Source organism: Morchella sextelata (genome assembly GCF_020137385.1).
Source record: "Morchella sextelata strain SCLS chromosome Unknown scls_11, whole genome shotgun sequence".
NCBI classification, from domain to species: Eukaryota; Fungi; Ascomycota; class Pezizomycetes; order Pezizales; family Morchellaceae; genus Morchella; species Morchella sextelata.
In genome coordinates this window covers 12,993-35,613 of record NW_025408626.1, presented here as the reverse complement: position 1 = coordinate 35,613, position 22,621 = coordinate 12,993, and the positions used below count along the sequence as shown (strand labels likewise).

At 43.9% G+C, this 22,621-nt stretch overlaps 5 protein-coding genes across 5 annotated transcripts; 2 read left to right on the top strand and 3 right to left on the bottom strand.

The window, feature by feature from the left end:
- Positions 1-6,814: 6,814 nt before the first annotated feature.
- On the bottom strand, positions 6,815-8,423 carry H6S33_001458 (uncharacterized protein; the record flags this gene model as incomplete). The annotated part of the gene is made up of 3 exons (XM_044833308.1): positions 6,815-7,264; positions 7,760-7,960; positions 8,238-8,423. 3 exons carry the CDS (start codon positions 8,421-8,423, stop codon positions 6,815-6,817), a joined length of 837 nt encoding a protein of 278 aa, XP_044693519.1.
- A 1,370-nt stretch (positions 8,424-9,793) lies between these two features.
- On the bottom strand, positions 9,794-9,952 carry H6S33_001457 (uncharacterized protein; the record flags this gene model as incomplete). Its single annotated transcript, XM_044833297.1, has 1 exon — positions 9,794-9,952. The coding sequence occupies one exon, from the start codon at positions 9,950-9,952 to the stop codon at positions 9,794-9,796; it is 159 nt and encodes a 52-aa protein (XP_044693518.1).
- A 234-nt stretch (positions 9,953-10,186) lies between these two features.
- Positions 10,187-10,351, bottom strand: H6S33_001456 (uncharacterized protein; the record flags this gene model as incomplete). The annotated part of the gene is made up of 1 exon (XM_044833286.1): positions 10,187-10,351. One exon carries the CDS (start codon positions 10,349-10,351, stop codon positions 10,187-10,189), a length of 165 nt encoding a protein of 54 aa, XP_044693517.1.
- Positions 10,352-10,998: 647 nt separating this feature from the next.
- Positions 10,999-12,293, top strand: H6S33_001455 (uncharacterized protein; the record flags this gene model as incomplete). The annotated part of the gene is made up of 5 exons (XM_044833223.1): positions 10,999-11,200; positions 11,251-11,436; positions 11,498-11,644; positions 11,712-11,984; positions 12,124-12,293. The coding sequence occupies 5 exons, from the start codon at positions 10,999-11,001 to the stop codon at positions 12,291-12,293; spliced, it is 978 nt and encodes a 325-aa protein (XP_044693516.1).
- A 7,970-nt stretch (positions 12,294-20,263) lies between these two features.
- On the top strand, positions 20,264-21,898 carry H6S33_001454 (uncharacterized protein; the record flags this gene model as incomplete). Its single annotated transcript, XM_044833112.1, has 1 exon — positions 20,264-21,898. The coding sequence occupies one exon, from the start codon at positions 20,264-20,266 to the stop codon at positions 21,896-21,898; it is 1,635 nt and encodes a 544-aa protein (XP_044693515.1).
- Positions 21,899-22,621: the final 723 nt, after the last annotated feature.

The following is a 22,621-nucleotide window of genomic DNA, read 5'->3' as shown; positions in this document are numbered from 1 at the left end:
ATACTCGCCACCCACCCCCTTGAGAGATTCCCAGCCAGACTGCCTGTATTTGGTCTGTTTATTTATTGATTTGATATTGAATTAGGAATAGTTTTGGTCGTCTATTTCAGCATCAACTTGTTCATCAATTTGGGCATCAAATTGTATCGATCTGGACTTCAAATTGGGCATCTCTTTGGGTTTTCATTTCAGCGTTAATTAGTAGTCTGTGGTATTGTCTCAAGGGGACGAATAGCGAGGATTCCATAAAGTACGAAGGAGACAGTAGAGGTTGGCCTGGGAACCTGCGATAGGGGTTCTGAAGGACTTTAGCGTTAGTAAGGGTCAACGGGATAAGGGAAGCAGCAGCATGGTGGGCTTCATGACAAAGGAATATGAAGTGATATTATATAGTAATCGACAGTGTAGGTACAGAAGACGTTGCATATCAAAAGAAAGAAGAGAAAGAGGACAGAGGCGAGGACGAACCCTCCCAATATACCCAAGGAAATCCCAGCGATAACAAATCCAAACTCATACCTTTGAAATCAACAGAACCCGATAGAGCTCAATAGAACTTTCCGACTAATCCAACTACTCGTAACCCAGTGTATTAACTAATCGATCTATGAAAGTAGCCCCTCCCTTCAAGCGCGAACTCCTGCGAGCCTTAACCCTAACTTTTTCTCCCAACGGTCCAGGTTTGTCGGGGTAACGTGGGTGGAAAATATCAACAGCGGCGGTATTGTAGTAGTGTGGTGCGGGTTCCCAGGTGGAGTAGGTGTAGCCTGTCTATTTAACAAAGTATTGCAGGCTGTTATTTTTTGTTTCCCGTGAGTCCAGGATTTCTTCGACTGTGTACTCCTCGTCCTGTTCAATGATGATAGGTGAGGGTGTTGGTTGAATTTGCCCGGGGATGGGATCATTTGCAGTGGGATCTAGCAGCGATACATGGAAGACGGGATGCATTTTCATGCTCCTAGTGTAACGGGGACTATGGGCGTAGGAACTATGAAGCCAAGGAATACAACCGAGGCGAAGACGTAGACGTAGGAGGTTCGTGGACTATGGACTATGGGGCCGAGGTATGCTACCAAGGCGGGAACGTGGACTATGGACTATGGGTGGTCGTACCTGGTCTAGTATACCGGGTAAACCCTATGACGTAGCGCGAACCAAATAGTATTCGTAACTGTAAAGTACAGAGGTTGCATAAAGAGAAAAGAGAAAGAAAGAGAAACAAAGAATCACGAGACAACGCCCCCCTTATATATCCATACCCTATCCCAATGCTGACTCATACCCTCACATAACAGAAACAGAAAGAACATAATAGAAACCCGCTTCGCTAAACTCAACCACACTGCATAACCCTTCTTCTTCGTACCGCAACACCTCGCATAACCAAACCAAATGGCTGCCGTTACAGACCACTCCCCCCTCTAAGGCCTATCTCCTGGTAGGCTTAGGCTTCCGTGGATATTGTTCGTGAAATCGTTTGACAATATCGGGCGAATGTTCGACATCCGACAATGGCTGCCACGAAGCTTCGTCATAACCGGCATACTTAACCAAGTATTCAAATCTTCCCCGACGATCCCTGGAATCCAAAATATCCTCGACTTCCCACTCCTCCTGTCCTTCAACTTCAACCGGCGGTGGTGGTAACTGTTGTTGTCCTGGTAAAGGATCGTTTGCTGCAGACGACAATAAAGAGACATGAAATACGGGATGAACTTTCATAGAACGAGGAAGTTCCAACTCATAGGCATAAGGACTAACGATCCGTTTCACGACATACGGTCCAATGCGTTTCCAATCGAGTTTCTTCGATGGTCGTTTGGTGAGGACATGGCTGGTTGATAAGAAAACTTTATCCCCCACACGATAGTGAGGTGCTGGAGTCCGACGTATATTGGCGGACTCTTCTTGAATCCTTTGCGCTCGAAATAATTCATCCTTTAAAAAATCCAATATATCCTTCATCTCCCTTGCAATACTATTGGCCTGATCCTCCGCTGTCGTTCTACCATGTTCCAAAGGACCAAAAGTCATTCTTGGATTCCTCCCTGAGTTGGCGTAAAATGGAGAGATTCTCGTCGTTTCAGAAGCATGGTTATTTGTTGCAAACTCGGCCATTGGCAACCATCGAACCCAGTCGTCCTGTTGATAAGAAACATAACTTCGAAGGTATTGTTCCATCACAGCATTGATTCTTTCCGTTTGTCCATCCGTCTGGGGGTGAAACGCTGTAGAGAACTTTGGCGATATTTCCAAACGATCGCAAAGGGACCTCCAGAATTCCGCAACAAATTGTGTTCCTCGATCAGATACCATAGTTTCAGGGAGTCCATGTAGTTTCCAAACACTATCGATATATAGCCTCGCTACTTCCCTCGAGTCTGCCTCCTTAGTCGTTGGTATTAGATGTCGCATTTTAGTTAGTCTATCTACCACAACTAGAATCGCATTATACCCATTGCTTTCGGGGAGATCGGTGACAAAATCCATTGACACATCCGTCCACGGTCCCTCAGGTATTGGCATAGGACGGAGTACTCCATAAGGCGCATTACGTGGTGCCTTACTACGGGCACACACATTGCAATTCCTAACATACTGGTCGACATACTTTCGCATTTGTGGCCAGTAGTATTCTCGATTCAAAAGCTCTAGGGTCTTTGCTCTACCAGGATGTCCTGCTGATGGTTTATCATGGTGTTCTTTGAGAAGTCTTAGCCGAAGGTCGTTGACATCTGGTACATAGAGTGCGCCACGGTAAAGTAGCCGACCGTTGTTATCTTCCGTACATTCGGCAAGCGAGATCTTATTCGAGTGACGGACGCCATTCCGAAGCATCGCGAGTACTTTGTTCGGGAAACTGTCAACTTGGTAAGCATTTAAAAACAACTCTTCTACAGTGGACATTCCTTCAGCGGATTCATTTGAAAAAGAACCCGCGAACAAACTTAGCTTTAAATCCAAATTTTTTCGCTTCAAAACCACCTGGCTTTGATGCGTCAACCGTTCATCCCCCTCCTTAGGTAGGTCACCCGACCTCCTAGTCAATGCATCCGGCTTTACCCCTTGTTTCCCTGGTCTAAATTGAATGACGAAATCGAAACGTGAAAGAAATTCCGACCAACGGGCTTGTCGACGGTTTAATAACTTTGTTGACATAAAATATTCAAGGTTCCGATGGTCGCTCAGAACTTCAATTGGGAATTGTGCCCCCTCTAAATGATGTCGCCATTCCTCAAAACATCGTACGATCGCCAGGAGTTCTTTGTCATAGATCTCATAGTTACATTCCGCAGGGGAATGTTTCTTAGAGAAGAAAGCGACTGGATGTAAAATTCCTTTGTCGTCACGTTGGGACAGAATTCCAGCAGAAACATAGTCGGACGCATCGGTTTCTACCACAATTTTCCGATCCGGATCAAAGTGCATTAATATGGGTGCCGTTGTAAACATCCTTTTCAATATCTGGAATGCTTCCTCCCTTTCATCCGTCCATTCAAATTTAACATTTTTCTTGGTTAGAGCTGTAAGCGGAGCAACAATTTTTGAATACCCTAAAATAAAACGCCGATAGAAATTCGCAAATCCCAGAAATACTTGAATGTCATGGAGATTCCTTGGTGTGGACCATTCCAAAACATCGATAACTTTCTTTGGATCCATCCTATTCCCATCCGGGGTGAGAATAAGGCCGAGATACTTCGTTTCCTGGACTATAAATTCACATTTCTCAGGCTTAAGGTGAACATGACTCTCATCAAGTACCTTCAAAACCTTTCGAATGTGCTCTTTGTGTTCTGCCAGGGTTTCCGAGTAGATAAGAATGTCATCTAGGTATGCTGTCACAAATTGGTCGAGGTATGGTCGTAAAATATCATTGATCCAGTGTTGGAACGTAGCAGGGGCATTAGCTAATCCAAATGGCATTACAGTATACTCGAAATGTCCATAACGAGTCCTAAATGCCGTTTTCCATTCGTCTCCCTCCGCTACCCTGATCTGATTGTATCCCCAACGTAGATCCAACTTAGTATAGTACTGTGCCTTCGAAAGTTTAGCCAAAGTTTCCTTTAACAGTGGTAACGGGTACCGATTTTTGATCGTGATCGCATTGAGGCCTCGGTAATCCACACATAGTCGAAGAGTCCCATCATTTTTCTTTACGAACAGTATGGGTGCTCCCGCCGGTGATTCACTAGCCCTGATAAATCCCTTTGGTAGATTTTCATCAAGATATTCCCGTAGCGCTTTTAATTCGATCTGGGACAGGCCGTATATTGGTCCATATGGAGGTCGTTTACCTTCTTCTAATACAATCTCAATATCATGGGACGGTCGATGTGGCGGCAGGACAGAAGCATCATATTCTTGGAACATGTGGAGACGATGGTGGAACTCCTTTGGTACTAGTTGCTTGACGTCGACGGTGGATTTCTCAACTGCTGAAGCGACAACAGTATGATGTTCCGGTAAAGGGATCGATATTCCATGGACAGTGACTGTCGTTCCACTGAGTGAACAGTGTTGACAACAGCTTCGAGAGTCAAAAACAAGTAAATTTTCCTTCGGCCGAATCGTAACATCGTGATGTCGCATCCAAGGTATTCCCATCACAATTGGATAGTGTCCTAGCTTCGTTACAAAACATGATGCAGTTTCCCGATGACCATGGATATCCAGCGATACATTGACAATATGGGTGATCTTTCCTGATTCAATAGGCCTCCCATCCATAACATCTACCTGACGAGGTACTTTAAGAGGGGTCATTGCAAGATTGTTGTTGCGTGCGAAAGATTCATCGATAAAAGCATATCCTGATGCTCCAGTATCAATGAGAGCGTAGGTGGGGATGAAAGAGTCAGGATTCTGAGAGACCGAACAGGTAACAACAAGAGAGTCTTCGGACATCTTATCCTCAGACACAGCAGCAGCAGGGAGAACTGAAACAGGTGGCGGGGCTGGCCCCTTTGGTTTGCCATTTTTTACCAAAGGGGCTGACCTTTTAACGCCGGCTTTTGAGACACTTGTTCAATTGGCTTTTCTCGCCAATTGTTAATGGTACGGGGATCTTGAGAACGAGGGGTCAGGTAACGAGGCTTGGTGGGGGCATGGCGGCGTTGGGGTTTGACTGTGGTAGCGGAGACGGAGATACGAGAGCGGAGATCGGCAATGGTAGCGTTGGCTTGGACTTCCCAGGCCTTCGCAACGGAGGTGATGTGAAGAATTTCATCCTCAGCATCAGCGAGATTCTCATCAGCAATGGCGAGACTTTCCTGGTGTAGTGCCAGACGGAACCGAAGCTCTTCTTCTTCGGCCTTCGATTCCTCCAACTCAATCTTCAAAGCAACGATAACCTCGTCGCGACCTCGGATGATCTCAGTAAAATCTTCCTGGTTATCGCACAAGGTTTGCCAAAAATCGGCAGCCTTTTCGTTCGCTGCTTCTAGTTCTGTGGTGAGGCTAATAATAACCTCTTCCTGGGCCGTATCGATAACGGGTTCTGGTGGCGTGGGGGTGTCGAGAGGCTTGGTGAGAGCCTCCAAACACTCAGCAATAAGACCATGAGCTTCGGTAAGTTCTTCACCGAAGTCTATATCTGCTGGGAGGGGACCATAGGTGATCAGAAATTCTGAAAGACGCTGTAGCAGCGTATCCTGGGTAGTGTCGGACATTGTCGCGACTAGAGCTAAGCAAGGTGGTGTTGTATCGGTTGGCTGTAGAAGGATGCAACCTAAGTGTAACGGGGACTATGGGCGTAGGAACTATGAAGCCAAGGAATACAACCGAGGCGAAGACGTAGACGTAGGAGGTTCGTGGACTATGGACTATGGGGCCGAGGTATGCTACCAAGGCGGGAACGTGGACTATGGACTATGGGTGGTCGTACCTGGTCTAGTATACCGGGTAAACCCTATGACGTAGCGCGAACCAAATAGTATTCGTAACTGTAAAGTACAGAGGTTGCATAAAGAGAAAAGAGAAAGAAAGAGAAACAAAGAATCACGAGACAACGCCCCCCTTATATATCCATACCCTATCCCAATGCTGACTCATACCCTCACATAACAGAAACAGAAAGAACATAATAGAAACCCGCTTCGCTAAACTCAACCACACTGCATAACCCTTCTTCTTCGTACCGCAACACCTCGCATAACCAAACCACATGGCTGCCGTTACACCTAGGCAGGTCGATTCAGTATGCATATAACGATATGATTTCCTTGATGGGGAACGGTCTCAGCTTCTTCCAGTCTAACTTTCGAGAGTCACGGGTGGTTCGGATGTTTTTTGCTGAAACAAACACCATGTCGCCAATATCGTAACGTGGAGCCGGCGTTCGTTTGGTATGAACGGCCTGCTCTTTTTGATCTTGTACTGTGCGGATATTGGAAGGTAGGTATTCGTGGAGCTCTTTTATCTTCGAAGTGAAGTTCTTAGCATTGTTGCTCGTTGGGGTCCTGTCAAGCGGTTTAATCGTCACTGTCAACCGGAGGTGGAAGCCACAGTTCCCAAAGAATGGTATGGCTTTGGTGGATGCAGAAACCTGATTGTTGGCGGAGAATTCTGCCATAGGGAGCCATTTTACCCAATCGTCCTGTTGATAAGAGACCTATCCGCGTAGATATTGTTCCATTACAGCGTTCAGTCTTTCAGTTTGGGCGTCGCTCTCCGGTTGGAAGGTGGTGGACATTCTTGCTTCGGTGCCGATATATTTACAGAGAGCCTTCCAGAATTTGGCTGTCAATTGCGTGTCATGCTCGGAGGCGACATATGTGGCTAGCCCGTAGAGTTTCCATATATTTCGCAGTTATAACTCGGCAATGTCCTTCGAGTTGACGGTGGTGTTGGAGGGTTGAAAATGTCGCCTCTTTGTTAATCGGTCAACAATTACCATGATTGCGTCGTAACCTTCGCTCTCCGGTAGGCCATTAATGAAGTCCATTGATACCTCTTGCCATCGTTGTTCGGGGATTGGTAAAGGTCGAAGTACGCGGAGTTTTCCATAAGTGTTGGGTTTACTTCGTTGACAGGTGTGGCAGTTCCAAACATAGCGGGCAATATAATTCCGCATAAGGGGCCAGTAGTAGTGTCGACTGATGAGTTCAAATGTTTTTTCGCGCCCAGAGTGTCCGGCGGAGACAGCGTCGTGGTATAGTTTGAGAATCCGGAGTTTAAGAGGGTCGTGATAATGTACATATATACTACCTCGGTAGAGCAATCGGCATTCAACCTCGGTGCATTCGGCGTGTGATATGTCCTTTGATTGTCATTCACTTTTTTTCCGCATGTCCAGTATCTTTTGTTGGAGTGGGTCAGCGTTATATCCTTCGTCAAATAGTGTACTCAGTGAGGCGTTCTTTTCAGCGGGTTCATTTGACAAAGAACCCGCCAACAAATTTAGCTTTGCTTCAAGATTCTCTTTTTTCAATATAAATTGACTCTGGTGTAATTGCATTTTATCCCCCTCTCAAAGGAAATCTCCTGATCTCTTTGTCAATGCATCTGGTTTTCCTCCTTGTTCCCCTAGTCGGTACTTGATGAGAAAATTGAACCGTAAGAGGTATTCCGCCCAGCGTGCTTGTCCCCGGTTGAGTTGTTTAAAATTGATAAAGTATTCGAGGTTCTTATTATCGGATATGACGGCGATTGGGTGTGCAGACCCTTAAGCTCCAGTCGCCATTTTTCAAATGATCGAATGATCGCCAGTAAAACTTTGTCATAAATCTCGTAGTTGTATTCGGCGGGAAAGTACTTTTTTGAGAAGTATGAGACGGGTCAAAGAGTACCATTCCATATTGGGAGAGTCCACGTCAGAGACGTAGTCAGATACATTGGTGTCTACAGTAATTTCCTTCTCGAGGTCGAAATTGATAAAGATGGAGACGGTTGTGAAGGCTCCCTTGAAGGCGTTGAAGGCAGCTTGGGCTTTGGGTGTCCATCCGAACGATATGTCCTTGCGTATCAGTTTGGTAAGGGAGAAGCCAGTTCCGAGAACCCACATATGAATCAGCGGTAAAACTTGGGGAACTCCAGGAAGGCTTGCACATGCTTAACTATTTTGGGAACGGTTCAATTCTTCACTGTATTCACTTTCCTTGGATCCATTTTAATACCATTGGGTTCCATGATGAGCAATAGTAGGTAGTACTTTGTGTGTGAAACTCACATTTCTCTCGTTTCCGTAGTACTCCATTTCTTTGTAGCGCTTCCAAGATTTTTTCGACGTATACCTGATATTCTTCGAGGGTGTCGCTATAGCAAAGAATATCGTCAAGGTAGGCTGTACAGAACATGTCAAGGTAGTCAAGGATGCTGTCATTGATAAAGTGTTGGAAGGTGGCTGGCTCATTGGTAAGGCCGAAGGCATTACTGTGTATTCGAAATGCCTGTAACGTGTACGAAAGGCTGTTTTCCATTCTTTACCCTCAGCCATTCGGATCTTATTTTACCCTTGGCGAAAGTCGAGTTTGGTGTATCACGTGGCTTTGGAAATGCGGTCGAGAGTTTCCCGGATAAGCGGCAGTGGGTAGCAGTTTGTTACGGTAAGTTCATTGAGGCCACGATAATCGACGCAGAGACAGCGTGTTCTACCGGTCTTTTTAATAAATAGGATGGAGGCACCGGTGGGGGAAAAGCTGGGCTGTATGAAGCCTTTTTCCAGGTTATCCTGTATTCATTGCTTGAGCACGATAGGTTCCTCGCGGAACATATCCTAGAGTGGCCCGAACGGGTGTTCTTGTCCTTCCTTGGGCGGTATCTTGTAGTTATAGAGGCGGCATGGTGGCATCTCGTTAGCGAACCTCTAGTCCATCATCTCATCGAACATCTTGTACCGGGTTGGAACTCGGTCTCTCCAGTCTTCCTTGAGGGCCTTGGCCATTACTTGTTCGATTTCCTCTATAGTTGTGCTGAAGATTTGGACTTTGTCCCTTCCAGCAAAGCGGCAGAGGGCAGCTGAACTGACGAGTTGGAAGCGTAACAGTGGTGGAATTCCTTTAATGGGAACCAATCTCGCGGGGAAGTTGCACTTGCGCTTGCACTATTTGGAGTCGAACAGTATGCTATTGTCTATAAACTGTAGTTTGGCATCGTGTAGTTGAAGACAAAGGATCCCGAGTACGAGTGGGTAGGAGCCGAGTTTGGTAATGAAGAAGGGGATAGTTTCGTGGTGGGAGTCAATTGACATTGGCAGGTAGCATATGGGGTGATCTATCTGGAGAATATGGGCCGACCGTCGATGACTTCAAGAGTGCGGGTTGATTTGAGGGGAGAAAGCGGAGGTTCTTATGGCACGCGAATGTTTCATCAATGAATGCAAGCCCGAAGCAACCGGTATCAATCAATGTGTGAGTTTGAATGGATATTTTATTGTTTACAATTCTACAAGCAGCAGCAAAATGATCCCCATGCAATTTTTCCTCCACATACGATACCGAGAAGCCGCAGATAGAGAACACAGACAAAGCAGAAACATTAGGAGGTCCCGGTCAGAGGCCATTCATCAAGTCCGGGACTATTGCAAACCCGACTCGGAGCAGGCCGAACTAGCGATCGGCAGGACAGCAGGGTCGGCGGCAGTATGAGCTGGTGCAAGGAGAGCAACCCTCATGACCGGTTGCTTGCCACATTGGCGATTGGCAGAGGGGCAGTTGGCGAAGAGATGGTCAGGGTTGGCATAGTACATACAGAGATTGTTATCCATTCGCTATTGTTTTTCCGCGGCGGAGGTTTTGAATTGTCCATTGACAAAGGTGTATCGTTGTTCGGTGGCAGAGCGTTGAGTGGGCTAGGTTTGGAGGGCGGAGAGGTCTATTGGGGCGAGGCCTCCGGCGGTATGAGATGGGTGTACGACAGCGGTGGGGGCGGTGAATTGTCCCATCATGACACAGATGGCAGGTTGTTGGATCTTACGGCTCCGAATCCGGTAGTCGATTGTCATTAACATAGTCGCTTATGCCTCTAGAGTATTAGGCCTGTCCATCCGGTATAGCATGACATCCTTCAGATCTTCCGATAGTCCTTCGGCCAAGGCGTCTATCTTGGCTCCTTCGTTGTAGTGTAGGTAGGCGACGATACGGAGGAACAGTAAGTAATAGGTGACGAAGTCACCTTTGCCTTGCTTCAGGGTGAAGAGTTGGCGGCTCGCAGTACGCCGGATATCTGGTGCTCCAAACAAGACTTATAGGTAGGCGACGAAAACGGTGACGGAGGAGAATTCGGCAGGAGAGTTAGCGTTGAAGAGTAGAATGACCTGATCAAGGGCCATTCCTTCCAAGCAGCTTACGGCATAGATAACCTTTGCTGCCTCGTTGCGGAATCGATCGTCGTTGACCTCAAGTTTCATTCGGAGTTGGGTGATGATTTTACCCTAGCGAAATTGTAATATTCCAGAGCAATGATAACCGTAAGTTGAAAGTGTGCTTTTTACCCTGTAGAAGAGATGTGATCAAATACTCAATATATTTTTTATATTAGTAAGAATTTGGTATAAGTATTGCAATACTGTATTTGAGATAATGCATATTATTTTAAATGCGTATTTTGAAAACATGTCAGTAATACACTCCCGTCCAAATTAGGTAACCTTTTTTACTTCAAGTTACCTGTTTGGATTTTATTTATATTTAGAAATTCGCAAAAACAAAATGCATGAAAATTGATGGTTCCAATTGTTTATGAATACTTCTGTATCAATTATACATAAATAGTGTTTTGTTTAAAGTATTTTAATATTACGATGTATTCGATTATTTTGTTAATTTTGAAGTTCATGCATGCGATTGGTAATCGTTGCCCTATAATCGTAATGGTTGCCCTATAATCGTAATGGTTGCCCTATAATGGTAATGGTTGCCCTATAATGGTACTGTTAATATGACATATATATAATCTACATTCTCATCCAAACCCTTACATACTTCTCAATCCTCTCAAAGAAATTCTAACCACCAAATACAATTTCTAATATTTCAGTTCTGCATATTTCACAAAATGGTTTCGAACAAAAAATCAGTTAACCTTTTCCAACAACGGCAAAAACAAGCCAGGATTACCAAACAGATGTTGCCATTATGTTTGGATGACTCTGATGATTCTCTCCCACAAAGCCCAAAAAAACACCAGTTGAAAATAGAAGTTCCAACAGGAAAAAAAGCCAGGAGAAAAATAAACAATTCCACCTCAACTTTGATTGGTAACTTTAGGTCCAATACAATTCAAATTCAGCTTACTGATAATAAACAGGTAACAACAAAGTACCCAATCCAGTATTAACAACAAGTTCAATACCAGTATTCTTGCAGAATTCCGAAGATTTGAAATATGAAATCCCAAATCCCAAATACGATATTTCGCCCACCAATACTGCAATAGTATCTCATGGAATATCAATCCCTTTCTCTGCAAACCTTGTAGCAGATATTCAAGGAGGTAGTTACATATATCAAATTCGAAATAATTCTGTTGTATGATTTACTCATTATTCTTTCAGATCCCAAAGATATTTCAGAATCAACACCAACAATACATATCCCGGTTTCACGTCAATCAGATTCCTCCTACACTTTCAGTCAGACTGATTGTAATACTATTTCAGATGAGGATGAGGAGGAGTATGAGGAGCAGGATAAGGAAGGAGGTACTTACATACATTACATCAAATTCGAAATAATTCTATTCTATGATTGACTGATTATTCATTTCAGATTTCAACGATATTTCAGAATCAACTCCTACAATACATATCCCGGTTTCAATTCAATCAGATTCCTCCTACATTTTCAGTGAAACTGAGGATGAGGAGGAGGAGGAGGAGGAGGAGTATGAGGAACAGTTTGGTGTTGGAACGGTGAATGAAATTTCAGAATTGGAAAAACAGAGAGAAAGTACAGTGGAGAGGGTGGTGGAGTTTTTGGTACAACAACTACACAGTTTCCAAGGCTGTGGTCAAGAAATACATTCGCAACAAGACATCAAAAGTCCCAAGCAGTCAAAAACCGAAATTCTCCCACCATTGGGAGTTACACCCCAATCCCTTGGAGTTGAAATACCATACGTTTTGAACAAGGCATCATTTTATAAAGGCACGGAAAACAATCTTACACCAAATGAATTCAGAACAGTTTTTTGTGGTATCTCAAAAACAACAGGCTCTCCTCCACCCAAAATCTCATTTGCATTGGAACCACCAACAATTCAAAATCGAGAATTGCAAATCCATACTATGTTTGACATTGACAGTGTATTGGCATTACCTAAATCTTTGGCTGTTGCAAAAAGAGGATTAAGGGTCTTTTTCTTTCCTCCCAGACATCTCAACATTCAACAAAACCTTCACATACAACTCTCTGTTACCAACCCAAAAACGAAACGAAATAATACACTTCCAATTCAGAAAATCCCGCATCTCATTCTGGGCAGAATATTTCAATTTACTGAATTGAATATTTTCATTTTCTTCCCCAACCTATACCACCCAGACAAGGACAACAATTTCCTGACAGAAAAAGAATTGCAAAGATTTTATGATTCTGTATTTCTTCCTGCAGTCCATGAATGTTGTCCTCCAGACATACTTCAACATCTTCCCTCCTCAATAGAAAAGGCAAAACTCAATGCATATGCGGCTGGTACAGAGAACAGATCAAGAAAAACGAAAACCTCAGGCGCCACACAGTTGATTACCCACCTCATTGCTCCACAGTACTTGGATGAAATTTGGATCAAAATGATATCAAGATGTAATAATGCGGGATTACATGATTTCGAAAATATGGTTATTCTGCTTGATGGAAAGGATTTGAAATTGATAACCAAGAAGGAGAATCCAAATGATTGTTTCAATTCATTTTTGGATCTCTGGAGTCACAGTTGTGATAACGAATACTTGGATCCCAAGTATACTTGGTTGGATTACGGGAAGGAATATGTGGAAAAGTGTCCTCCTTTCTCAATATTCCCCAACGACATTGAGGGACCAGCAATTCCAGCAACCCCAATCACCTATCTCTGGCGTAAATGTTGCCTTCAAAACTATAACACTCTGATTTCAAAAGTGGATTTTATCAAAGCCAATCAGTTTGTGTTTTACCAGTGGGCATTAAGCAATGACACAGCTAGCATGTCCTTCACACCAACTCAAAAAAGTGTATTTCGAAAAGCGGGATTAGTGTATTCTCAATTTTACACTATTACACATGAGATATTCAATGCAGCGAAGACATATCCATTCCAAAATGACGCATTGGAAGGGTTGGCAGTTGATCCTTATTTGAAATCCTCTTGGTTTGCAGCTGGTGGTGGTTCAAAGTGGGAAACCAATTCAGTACAGAAAGCATATCACACTTCCAAGATGAGATGTCATGAAGCATTGAAATCGGATTGCATGAAGTCCTATGGGATAAGAGAGGAACATCGCGTCACTATGTCCTTATTGTTCAAGATCAGTCAATACCTTTTGGATCAAACACCAGAGATAATTCACAATTCCAATCCCACTTTCGACAGGCCATTCTGGGCTCATCCCACTCCTGAAATATTTGAGTATCTGAAATCAAATATCAACAAATTCGCATTTGGATTTGAGTATACAATGAGCCTCACACCTGCAAGTACAACAGTTTCATGGGAACACACTCGTTTCATGGTGATGTTTTTGAGAATATTGAAATTTTGTTATGGAGGTGGTGATATCAGTAGAGAGGCTGGATTATGGCATGACAAGTGCATTGGTGGCATTTATGGTGATAAGGGCATGGAGGGAATGGGATTTAAAAATTCCATGCAAGAGTTTGGATATCCTTGGCTCCCATCTCAGAAAATTGACTGGGGGAAGTGGAATTTTTCGGTTTTGTATTCTCAGAAAATACTATTCAACAACAACAGCCTTCACCAATCATACAAGAAGAGATGGGGGCAGGTTAAATCCATCACTGATATTCACAATCAATTTACCGCCATACTCGATACAATCAAGAGACATTCAACAAACAAATATTACGTTTATCAAGCTTTGTTACTGTTGTCTACAAATTGTATTATGAATTTCAGACAAGAGGTTTGGTCAAACACATCGGAGGATTTTGAATGTGAGGATATGGAGGATTGTTTATTGGGAAAGGTTGGGATGAGTGTGGAAGGGTTGAGGAAAAGAGTTGTGGAAGGCCTGGAATACCATTATACAGAGTCATCCAACAAATTTCGGTTTTCACCATTACAGAGGGCAGAATACCTCTGGTTCTTCAATGATGGTATTGAAAGAAACAGTTGGGAGAACAAGCCTTTCAGGCTACTTTTCAAACAGATTTACACCTTTTTGGATCGAAATTTCGGGATTTCCAAAGCCAAAGCATGGGCAACAAGACACTGTCACCAATTCCTAGAATATAATTGGGTTTTGCCACATCCAGTTAAAACCAGATTCTATCAAAGAATTTACACCTCAAACCATAGAGCGGGTCCGGAAAGAAGACAAAGAATTTGGTATTCAGTCAGACAAATACCAGTAACTGAGTGGAAGACTTTTGGGAAAGCTTTAGAGGGGTCAGGAAGGAAAGGAGATTATCAAACAGGAGAACCAAAACAACTACCAATGCAGAATTTTCCGATCCCAGTTTTTATCGATTTTGGTACCAAGGATACACTGCAAATTACGGGATTGAAATCTGCAATTCAGAATTACACTATTTTGTGAGTTTTGGGATATTTCACAAATCCGGATATGTAGGTTTACCTTTAACCATTTTGATTTGTGTGAGACTAATACAATTATAGTTGAAATGTTTGGGATTGATAAAATATTTCTGTATTTCATTATGTTAACCAAATTTTATTGTGTTATTTAGCTACCATTCTATCATAATTCCAAATTTATACAAACAAAGAAAGCTGTATTTCATCAATAAAATACTTGATTTGATATTAGTGTATTTTGTATAGAATACGTTCAGCAGATCGAAATGTGTTATTTATCCTGTTTGTATTTTATTGATTCGGAATATTCTTTGGTTTTTCTATAAAGTAATAGTGATTCATATTTGACAAAGTTTGATTTTGTGAATTTATTTTGTCAGAGTTAACAAAACTGAATTTGTTACGTCTTTCAGAATCTAAAAGCACAAACTATTTTTGACATAAATCAATTTCCAATGAATGATCTTGATACATTGTACATATGGGAACATTAACCGGCACAATTGAAACGAGTTGAACTTTTGTCAAATACTGCTAAGTTTTGTATTTACAAGCTTTGGTTTCGAAACCAAACTTTTGTGTGGTTCACAAGTACTTGTATAACCGTATATAAAATATAAAGGTAAGATCGCTTTTGGTAATGATATATATTAGTTGTAACTGGGGCAGACTTTCTATTTATCGCTAGAATTCAATAGAATATATGTAGCCGTACAAGATAGAAATCAGGTACAGATTATTCAAAGATACTATCGCTAGAACTTAATTATCTTTAAGGACTTGACTACCGAGTAAAATACTTGAAACCTCTGAAGAAGACTGAGGAAATCCGATAGCTGAGCGCGAATGGCAACGGGTACTTATACTCCAAAGAACTCCGTTCTCTACTCCTACTTCCTTATTAAGCTCCGGCGATACCTCCTGATGTAAGTGAAACAATACCATCGCTAATTCTTTTCTATACAAGCGTCAGCGAGTGCTTCTGGTTCCGAAGGCAACTACCATTAGTCAAACCCTTTGTAATATCTGCAGCCTTCGTTGTCACAAAACTGGGCCTGTATGAATAAGCTGCCGCTTGTGTGTGAGTTTAATCATTGTTGTAGAAACTTCGTATACTGTAGACTGCTCAGTCATAGTCCTTGCCACTACAGGTGGACTTACAATGCTCAGAGGATGCATAGGATTCCTGAGCACTCAAAACTTCACTCTGACTGGCCTTCTAATTATTGGCGAGGCATAGACTCGTCAGTCGTTATTCCCAGAAATAGATCCTCTTCCTAGGGCTCAGAATTTGGTTACTCTGACAGCTGGTTGCTAACCACACTGCTGGTACTTGAATGTTACTATACAACTGGCTTCTAACAACTACTCTCAGCATGTAACCGGGCTGTGTTTGTACTCATACAACAGACAGTTGAAATGGCTCCGTATCACGGCCCAACCGCCCTCACCTGCCTTGCCATCGGGAAGTCTCCGGAATCGTGTCATTGGTTGAAGGATCGGGATGATATTGGTTATGTTGGATCAGAAAGGAAGGTGTACGGAAGATACAGGAAGTGCTGAACGCTTCGGGTTAGTATTGTGGGAAGAAAGATCGGGCTCGGTTATAGGATTTTACTATGTTTTTATGAGATTTCTTTAGATATGGTTACTGGGGTTAGTCATCAGGTTTCTCTTTGGGGGTTATGTTCGGGGATTCGTCCTTACTCCGTGTACTTCTCTTTCTTCCTTCTTTACGCAAAATCTTTATTCTGTTTGTTAGTAATATACTTTGTTTCGATCGGTATTCAGCCCGATCCTGCGTCCAAGTCCAAGAACTTACCCGAGTCAATTCTAGCCTGGGTACCTAACCCAAAATCCTCCCGAGAACCCCGCCTCTTTAGACTTCGTTACATTACTACTACTTCTCACACAACCGACATGCATCAAATTCCACGCATATGTTACATTTATACCTAGATTCAGCTGACATGATTCTCTAACTTTTTCATCTGACTACTTTGCAGCAGTTTAATAAACAACTCGTGATTTTAGTAGGTATCATTGTTCGGTATCGTTTTGATCAGGAAAAAACTGCATATCTTTTTGGGGCACTTGGGTGCCCGAAATCCCTCAAATTCTCTAGATGCCCCATATATCCCTAGACTTTTACTTGCTTGTATCCTGACCCCGGGCTATACGGAATTGGAGCCAGTGCACCTCTTTGCGAGAAATAACCGTGGCGACAGGATAGGATGCATAGTCATCTTTCGGAGCCTCATTCCGTCTCCTTACTACTATATTGTACCCGGTTAACGGGTTTCGCTAGCAGTGTTTTGCTGGTAGTATTAGATCACTCGGCAAACAGTATATGGGTCACGAGAAGATTTTCAATTGACTGTCACAATATTTCATCTATCTGTCCACCTAACTCGAAATAAATAATCGGTTGTACTCTACCCACTCCCATACTGCTTACCTGCCACCTTGCGTAAAACCGCTCGAAGCCTATCGGACGGCTCTACACCACATTGACTCCCTATATACCTCTGCAGCTGCCTGCTAACCCTCTTACCGATTAGGAGCTTATTTGATGTTGACTTGTTGCATCGTCATACACCGATTTAGGTGTAGATTTGGGCGACAATTTGGTGAAATTATTGAGAATTTGGGATTTTTAGCAGTATGTAGCGGTGTCAGTACACTCATCAAAATCAAAAGGTAAGTATATACATATTCAGGCATCGCTGCTGTTAGAAGTTAGATATCACTGCTAGTAGGAGTTAAGTTTCATTCAGGTAGTAGGTAGGTATCGAAGTAGGTACGAGGTAGGTGTGGATGTAGATGTCGAGAATAAGACAGTCAGATAATCAGGTGTGTAAGTAAGCAAGAATCCTTGGAATGTTGATAACGGCTCATATATGATGTAATTTGGGAGTTTGCTAGCAAGGTCGGGACTATTGCTAGAACTTTGCCAGATGCGCGACGATTTATTATATTTTCGGAGGTGATCAGGTATCAAAAGATGAGATATCATATTTTGGACGCCAACTATTCGTTAAAATATGAAAGGTAATATTTCGGATGCTCACGAGTTACTAAAGGAGGACTTTCCAAATTTTAGCAGTAGCGGGACGAGGTTTTGTTAGCAACAAACAAGGTTATAGGCGCGGAATAATAATTTGTATATATAGGCTGACCTACTCGTCCTATCGAAACACATTTTTTCCTGATGTTTACGCTATCATCATTAGCCCGGTTGACAGGTTTCATTAGCAGCCTTTGCTTCTAGAATGAGATTTAACTGAAAATTGATATATTACATATGACAACGTTTCCGTACCATTGTTATATTTTTTATCCTTCTACCCAATTTTGTATAAACCTTTGTTAGCGACCTGCATACTTCCGTATCCACTCCGGTTCCTACTTTTTTTTCTGTAACTGCCTGCCCAAATATTTATTCAAACCTGATTGCCTACACATACTCCAGTGACTACAGAGCTGCATTTATGAAAGAACAAAAATATGTGAATTCTCTTCGGTGCACCCTCATGCAAAAGTTCAGCTTTTTATTTGATCTCAATTTTAGAATCGATTTGCTGCTATTTTGATATCTGTTTGGTTTTGTTTAGGAGTATGTAGTAGTGTCGGTATAGGAGTTAAAATCCAGAGCTAGGTAAAAATATATTCATATTTGGATTCAAGTAAGTAGTTGGTGTCGAAGCATATATAAAGTATTAGGTTTTGAGGAAGATGTTGATATATGAATAGGAAGATAAGGAGTACTTATGCAGGAAGATAGGAAGGTTTGAATCCTTTATAAGCCATATACCCAATCCTGACTTGATTTTCTAGAGAGGTTACTGGTACCAAAGCAACAAATTCGGCACATTCTGAGACAGTTTGAGACGCGATAAAGCATGCAATACTAGTACTTTGTACAACCACAAGATGTTAAAAGAGAAGCTATAATATTTTGACTGATTACTACTTCTCAAAAGACCATAGGTCCAATTCTACTAGCAGTGGGATTAGTTTTTCTCAAGGCGGGGAGTAGCGAGTATTCCGCAGGGTACGAAGAGTGTAATAGGGGGCGGTATGGGAACTCACAATAAGGGTACTACGGGACTCTAGCGTTGGTAAGGTTCGACGAGACAAGGAGGAAGCGAGGCAGTGGTCTTCTTAAAGAAAGAAGAGGACGATAATATTGTATAGCAATAGACAGCGTAGATACAGAAGACGTTGCGTAAAGGAAGAAGAAGAAGAAAAAGAACGAGAAATACAAACAAACCCCCTTGATATACCCAAGGAAATCTCAGCGATGATAAATACAACATAACTCATACATTAACGATCAACAGAACCTGGTAGAACCCAATAGAACCTTTCTGACTGATCCGACTCTTCATAACCCCGTATATCTACTAGTCGATCCATGAAAGTAGCCCCTCCCTTCAAGCGCGAGCTCCTGCAAGCTTTAACCTTACCCCTCTCTTTCGGCCTCAACCAGGCAACCCATCCTTAACCGAGGCGGCCCGCTCCCCTCACCCCAACCCAACCTGTCTCCGAGACCACCCCTTATTACGGTCGGCACTTTCGATTGCGACCATACATACCTTAACCGAGGCGGCCCGCTCCCCTCACCCCCAAACTCAACCGGTCTCCGAGACCACCCCTCAACACTACGGTCGGCACTCTCGAATGCGACCACAAACACTTACTTGACTTCAGGAAGGTTACCATAATGGCCTGCTTCCACGCCGTACACCCTCCCCACTATAGTCACCACTCCTTACTCCTTCGCTGCCCGACAAGCAGATGCTCGAGGGCCCATATTCGACCCACCCCCCCTCGCTTTCACCCCTGACGCTGTTGCGGTTGGCCTTTCCTGCCTTCGTGCACGTGGTTTCCCAGTCCTATTAAGGTTTGTCCACAGATATGACACCGGGGACGTTGGTAATGATACCGTTTCGGTTGAACACCATGTTTAGGATTGTGCTCGCTAATGTAGTTGACGGAGAAGTTTGGGGTTCATTCTTACCACGGGGAGGTTTCTTTGTTGTCGCTTAGATTCTGCTTACCTGTACTACTTGTTATTCGCGCTCTCTTCGTGCGCTGTTTTTCTTATCATGTACGTAGTTCTCGTAGCTGCGGGAGTTAGTTTTTGTACTTTGTTTCGTCTTTGGGTTAGTCGGTGGAGGTTGTAGTCGGGTAGTTAGGTGTGCGATAAGCTTCGGCTTCTAAGCAATATAAGATTCTCTCTCTCTCTCTGTATTCTACCGGCTCGCCTCTGGCTCGCAAAACTTCCTGACAATAAATCTCGCTTCGAAAAACATTTTATTATCGTATACTTTACTTGCTCTACCTTTTATTTCTCATTACTTTGGTTTACCCTGGTATACCATACCAGGCTGAGCCTCCTCGTCCCCGACCGAACGGTCGCATTTGTTTGTTCCAAGCGAAAGAAACCCTAAGAAAACTGGCTTCTAGCGAAGAATTCTCCAATCTTGACCTCCCGAAAGGAAGGAAAAGAAACTTATCCGAAAGATCAACCTATGCCGCTGGAAGAACCGGACATTCAGTCATGTCGCAGCAAGCTTCACTCCAGTCCTTTTTCACCCAATCTAGCCCACAAGGGACAGCCCCCCCACAGAACAGGAACACCCAAAATCCCGACCCAACCCCACCCGAGGCACAGGAACAGGAATTTTCCACAACCTTTGCAACAGAATCCGACTACAACGACCCCTACCAACCGAGAATTGACTATCTCTATCCCAGCACTATCCCCCATACTACTTACACCCAGACAGACCTAAACTATATCACCTATGCCATTAGACATGAAACCAGCCGGATCTGCCCACCCTCCGATAGGATTGAAGTCCTAGAAGAGCAATCGATTACACTCCGGAGAACAGTGGAATCACTGAAACATCAAATCGAGGCACAGACAATGATGATCACCAATATGCACTCGGCGATCCATTTCCTCCTCAACAAGCACCAACCGCAGCAACAACAACAACAGCAACAACAACCACAACAACCGCAACCGCAACAAAGACAGAGAACGGCCCCTCCAACGGCTCCCCAAACAGCAGCACCACAGGCAGCTCCTCAGGTCCCCCCACCCCCACCCCCCCAAGCACCACCACAAGCCCCACCTCGTGGATGGAAAGCAGGTACCTGGGCCGCCGTGGCATCGGCAGCCGGTCCTGCCCAAGGAAAATTCCAGGTTGTCGAAAGAAGAAAGAAGCCGGCAAAGCCAAAAGCGGACCCCCTCTTCAAACCAGAGTACACCAAAATCAACAGAGAGATCATTGTTGAAACCACTGCCTCATCCGACGTCAACCCCTCCGAGATCAGGACCCTTGTCAATGCAAGAATTCAGGACGAATCCTGCCACTTCATCTCAGCAAGAAGAACAGCCAAGGATAACTTCGTCCTGGAAACAAAATTCATTACCCCAGCAACAAAGGCAATGGAATATGCCAAAGAAATCGAGGAGGCCCTCCTCACCCTACAAGTACCGGTCGCCAACATTCGCGCAAACTCCAAATGGTCAAAGTTCCTTCTCCACGGAATCCCCACAACGATCGGGGAGGGCATCGAGGCAGGACAACTGGTAGCATCCGAAATCAGAAGCAATTATGGAGAGAACTTCCAACTTGCCAAGGTTCCCCGCTGGATCTCCAGAGCAGAGATTCGAATGGAGAAAACCCACTCATCAATGGTCATCGCGCTCCCAGCACAAATTACGATGGAAACATTAGGAATCAAATTCCTATCCCTTTTTAACAGAAGCTGCCATATCGAGGCCTTCCTCCCAACCTTCCCAGACACCCAGTGTGCGAAATGCCTCGAATACGTCCACCGCCATGAAAAATGCAAGAACAGTGGAAAATACGGCCATTGCGCCGGAGATCACTCCACCAGCTTCCACCCATGCAATGAATACCAAGGAGGATATAAATGCACCCACACCCCAATCAGATGTCTGAACTGCAAAGGAATCCATAAGGCCTCCGACCCAGCATGCCCCGAAAGAGTCAAACGCCGATTCCTCAACAAAGGAAAGGAAAATGCCCCACCCGCCCAAGGCCCACCTGCCGCACCCGCCCAAGAGTTACTTCCGATAATCCAAGTACCAGCTACCGCCCCGGTCGGAGCCACACCCGTTCCCGAAGAGGATCAACACATGACGAATAATGCCTAGGCCCCGAACCACCGCGCTCGCACACCAACTTAACTGTGCACGGAGCGAACTAACCACCAAGGCGGCGGTGGAGGAAGCGGAAACAGACCCTAGTATATTTTTCCTATTATTACAAGAACCATGGACCTCAGCAGAGGGATACCCACCAGAATCAAACCTCTTCTATCTTTTTACAGCCAGCAACACCAACACAAAATGAGCAACATACGTCCGAAAACACACCAACCTTAAATCAAAACACCACTATACATATGCCAATTTCATAGTATCGATTACGGTAGAAATCCAGAACAAGAGAACCCAAATCCTAAACATATACTCCCCAGGCCGAAGTAGCCCCTTCGCCCAAATAGCAAAAACAATCCAAACTCTCGACAACTGCCTTGTAATGGGGGACTTCAACTGCCACCATCAAATGTGGTACGGAGTAACCTCACATGAATACAGAAACAACATCCGAGCAGACCGCGCCAACGGTGCACGGCTAAAACAATGGATAACCCGACAGAAACTGACCCTCCTGAATGAACCAGGAGTCTACACGCATTTCCCCATAGACAGAGGGAAAAGGCCTACAATCATCGACCTCACATTTGTAAAAGGCCCAACACTTGACCACAACCTACGATGGAGCACTGAACCCTACGGAGCGGCCTCAGACCACGGTAGAACCTCTGTCCATTTACACTTGGAAAAACCACCATTTGTATCAAGACGAATGTG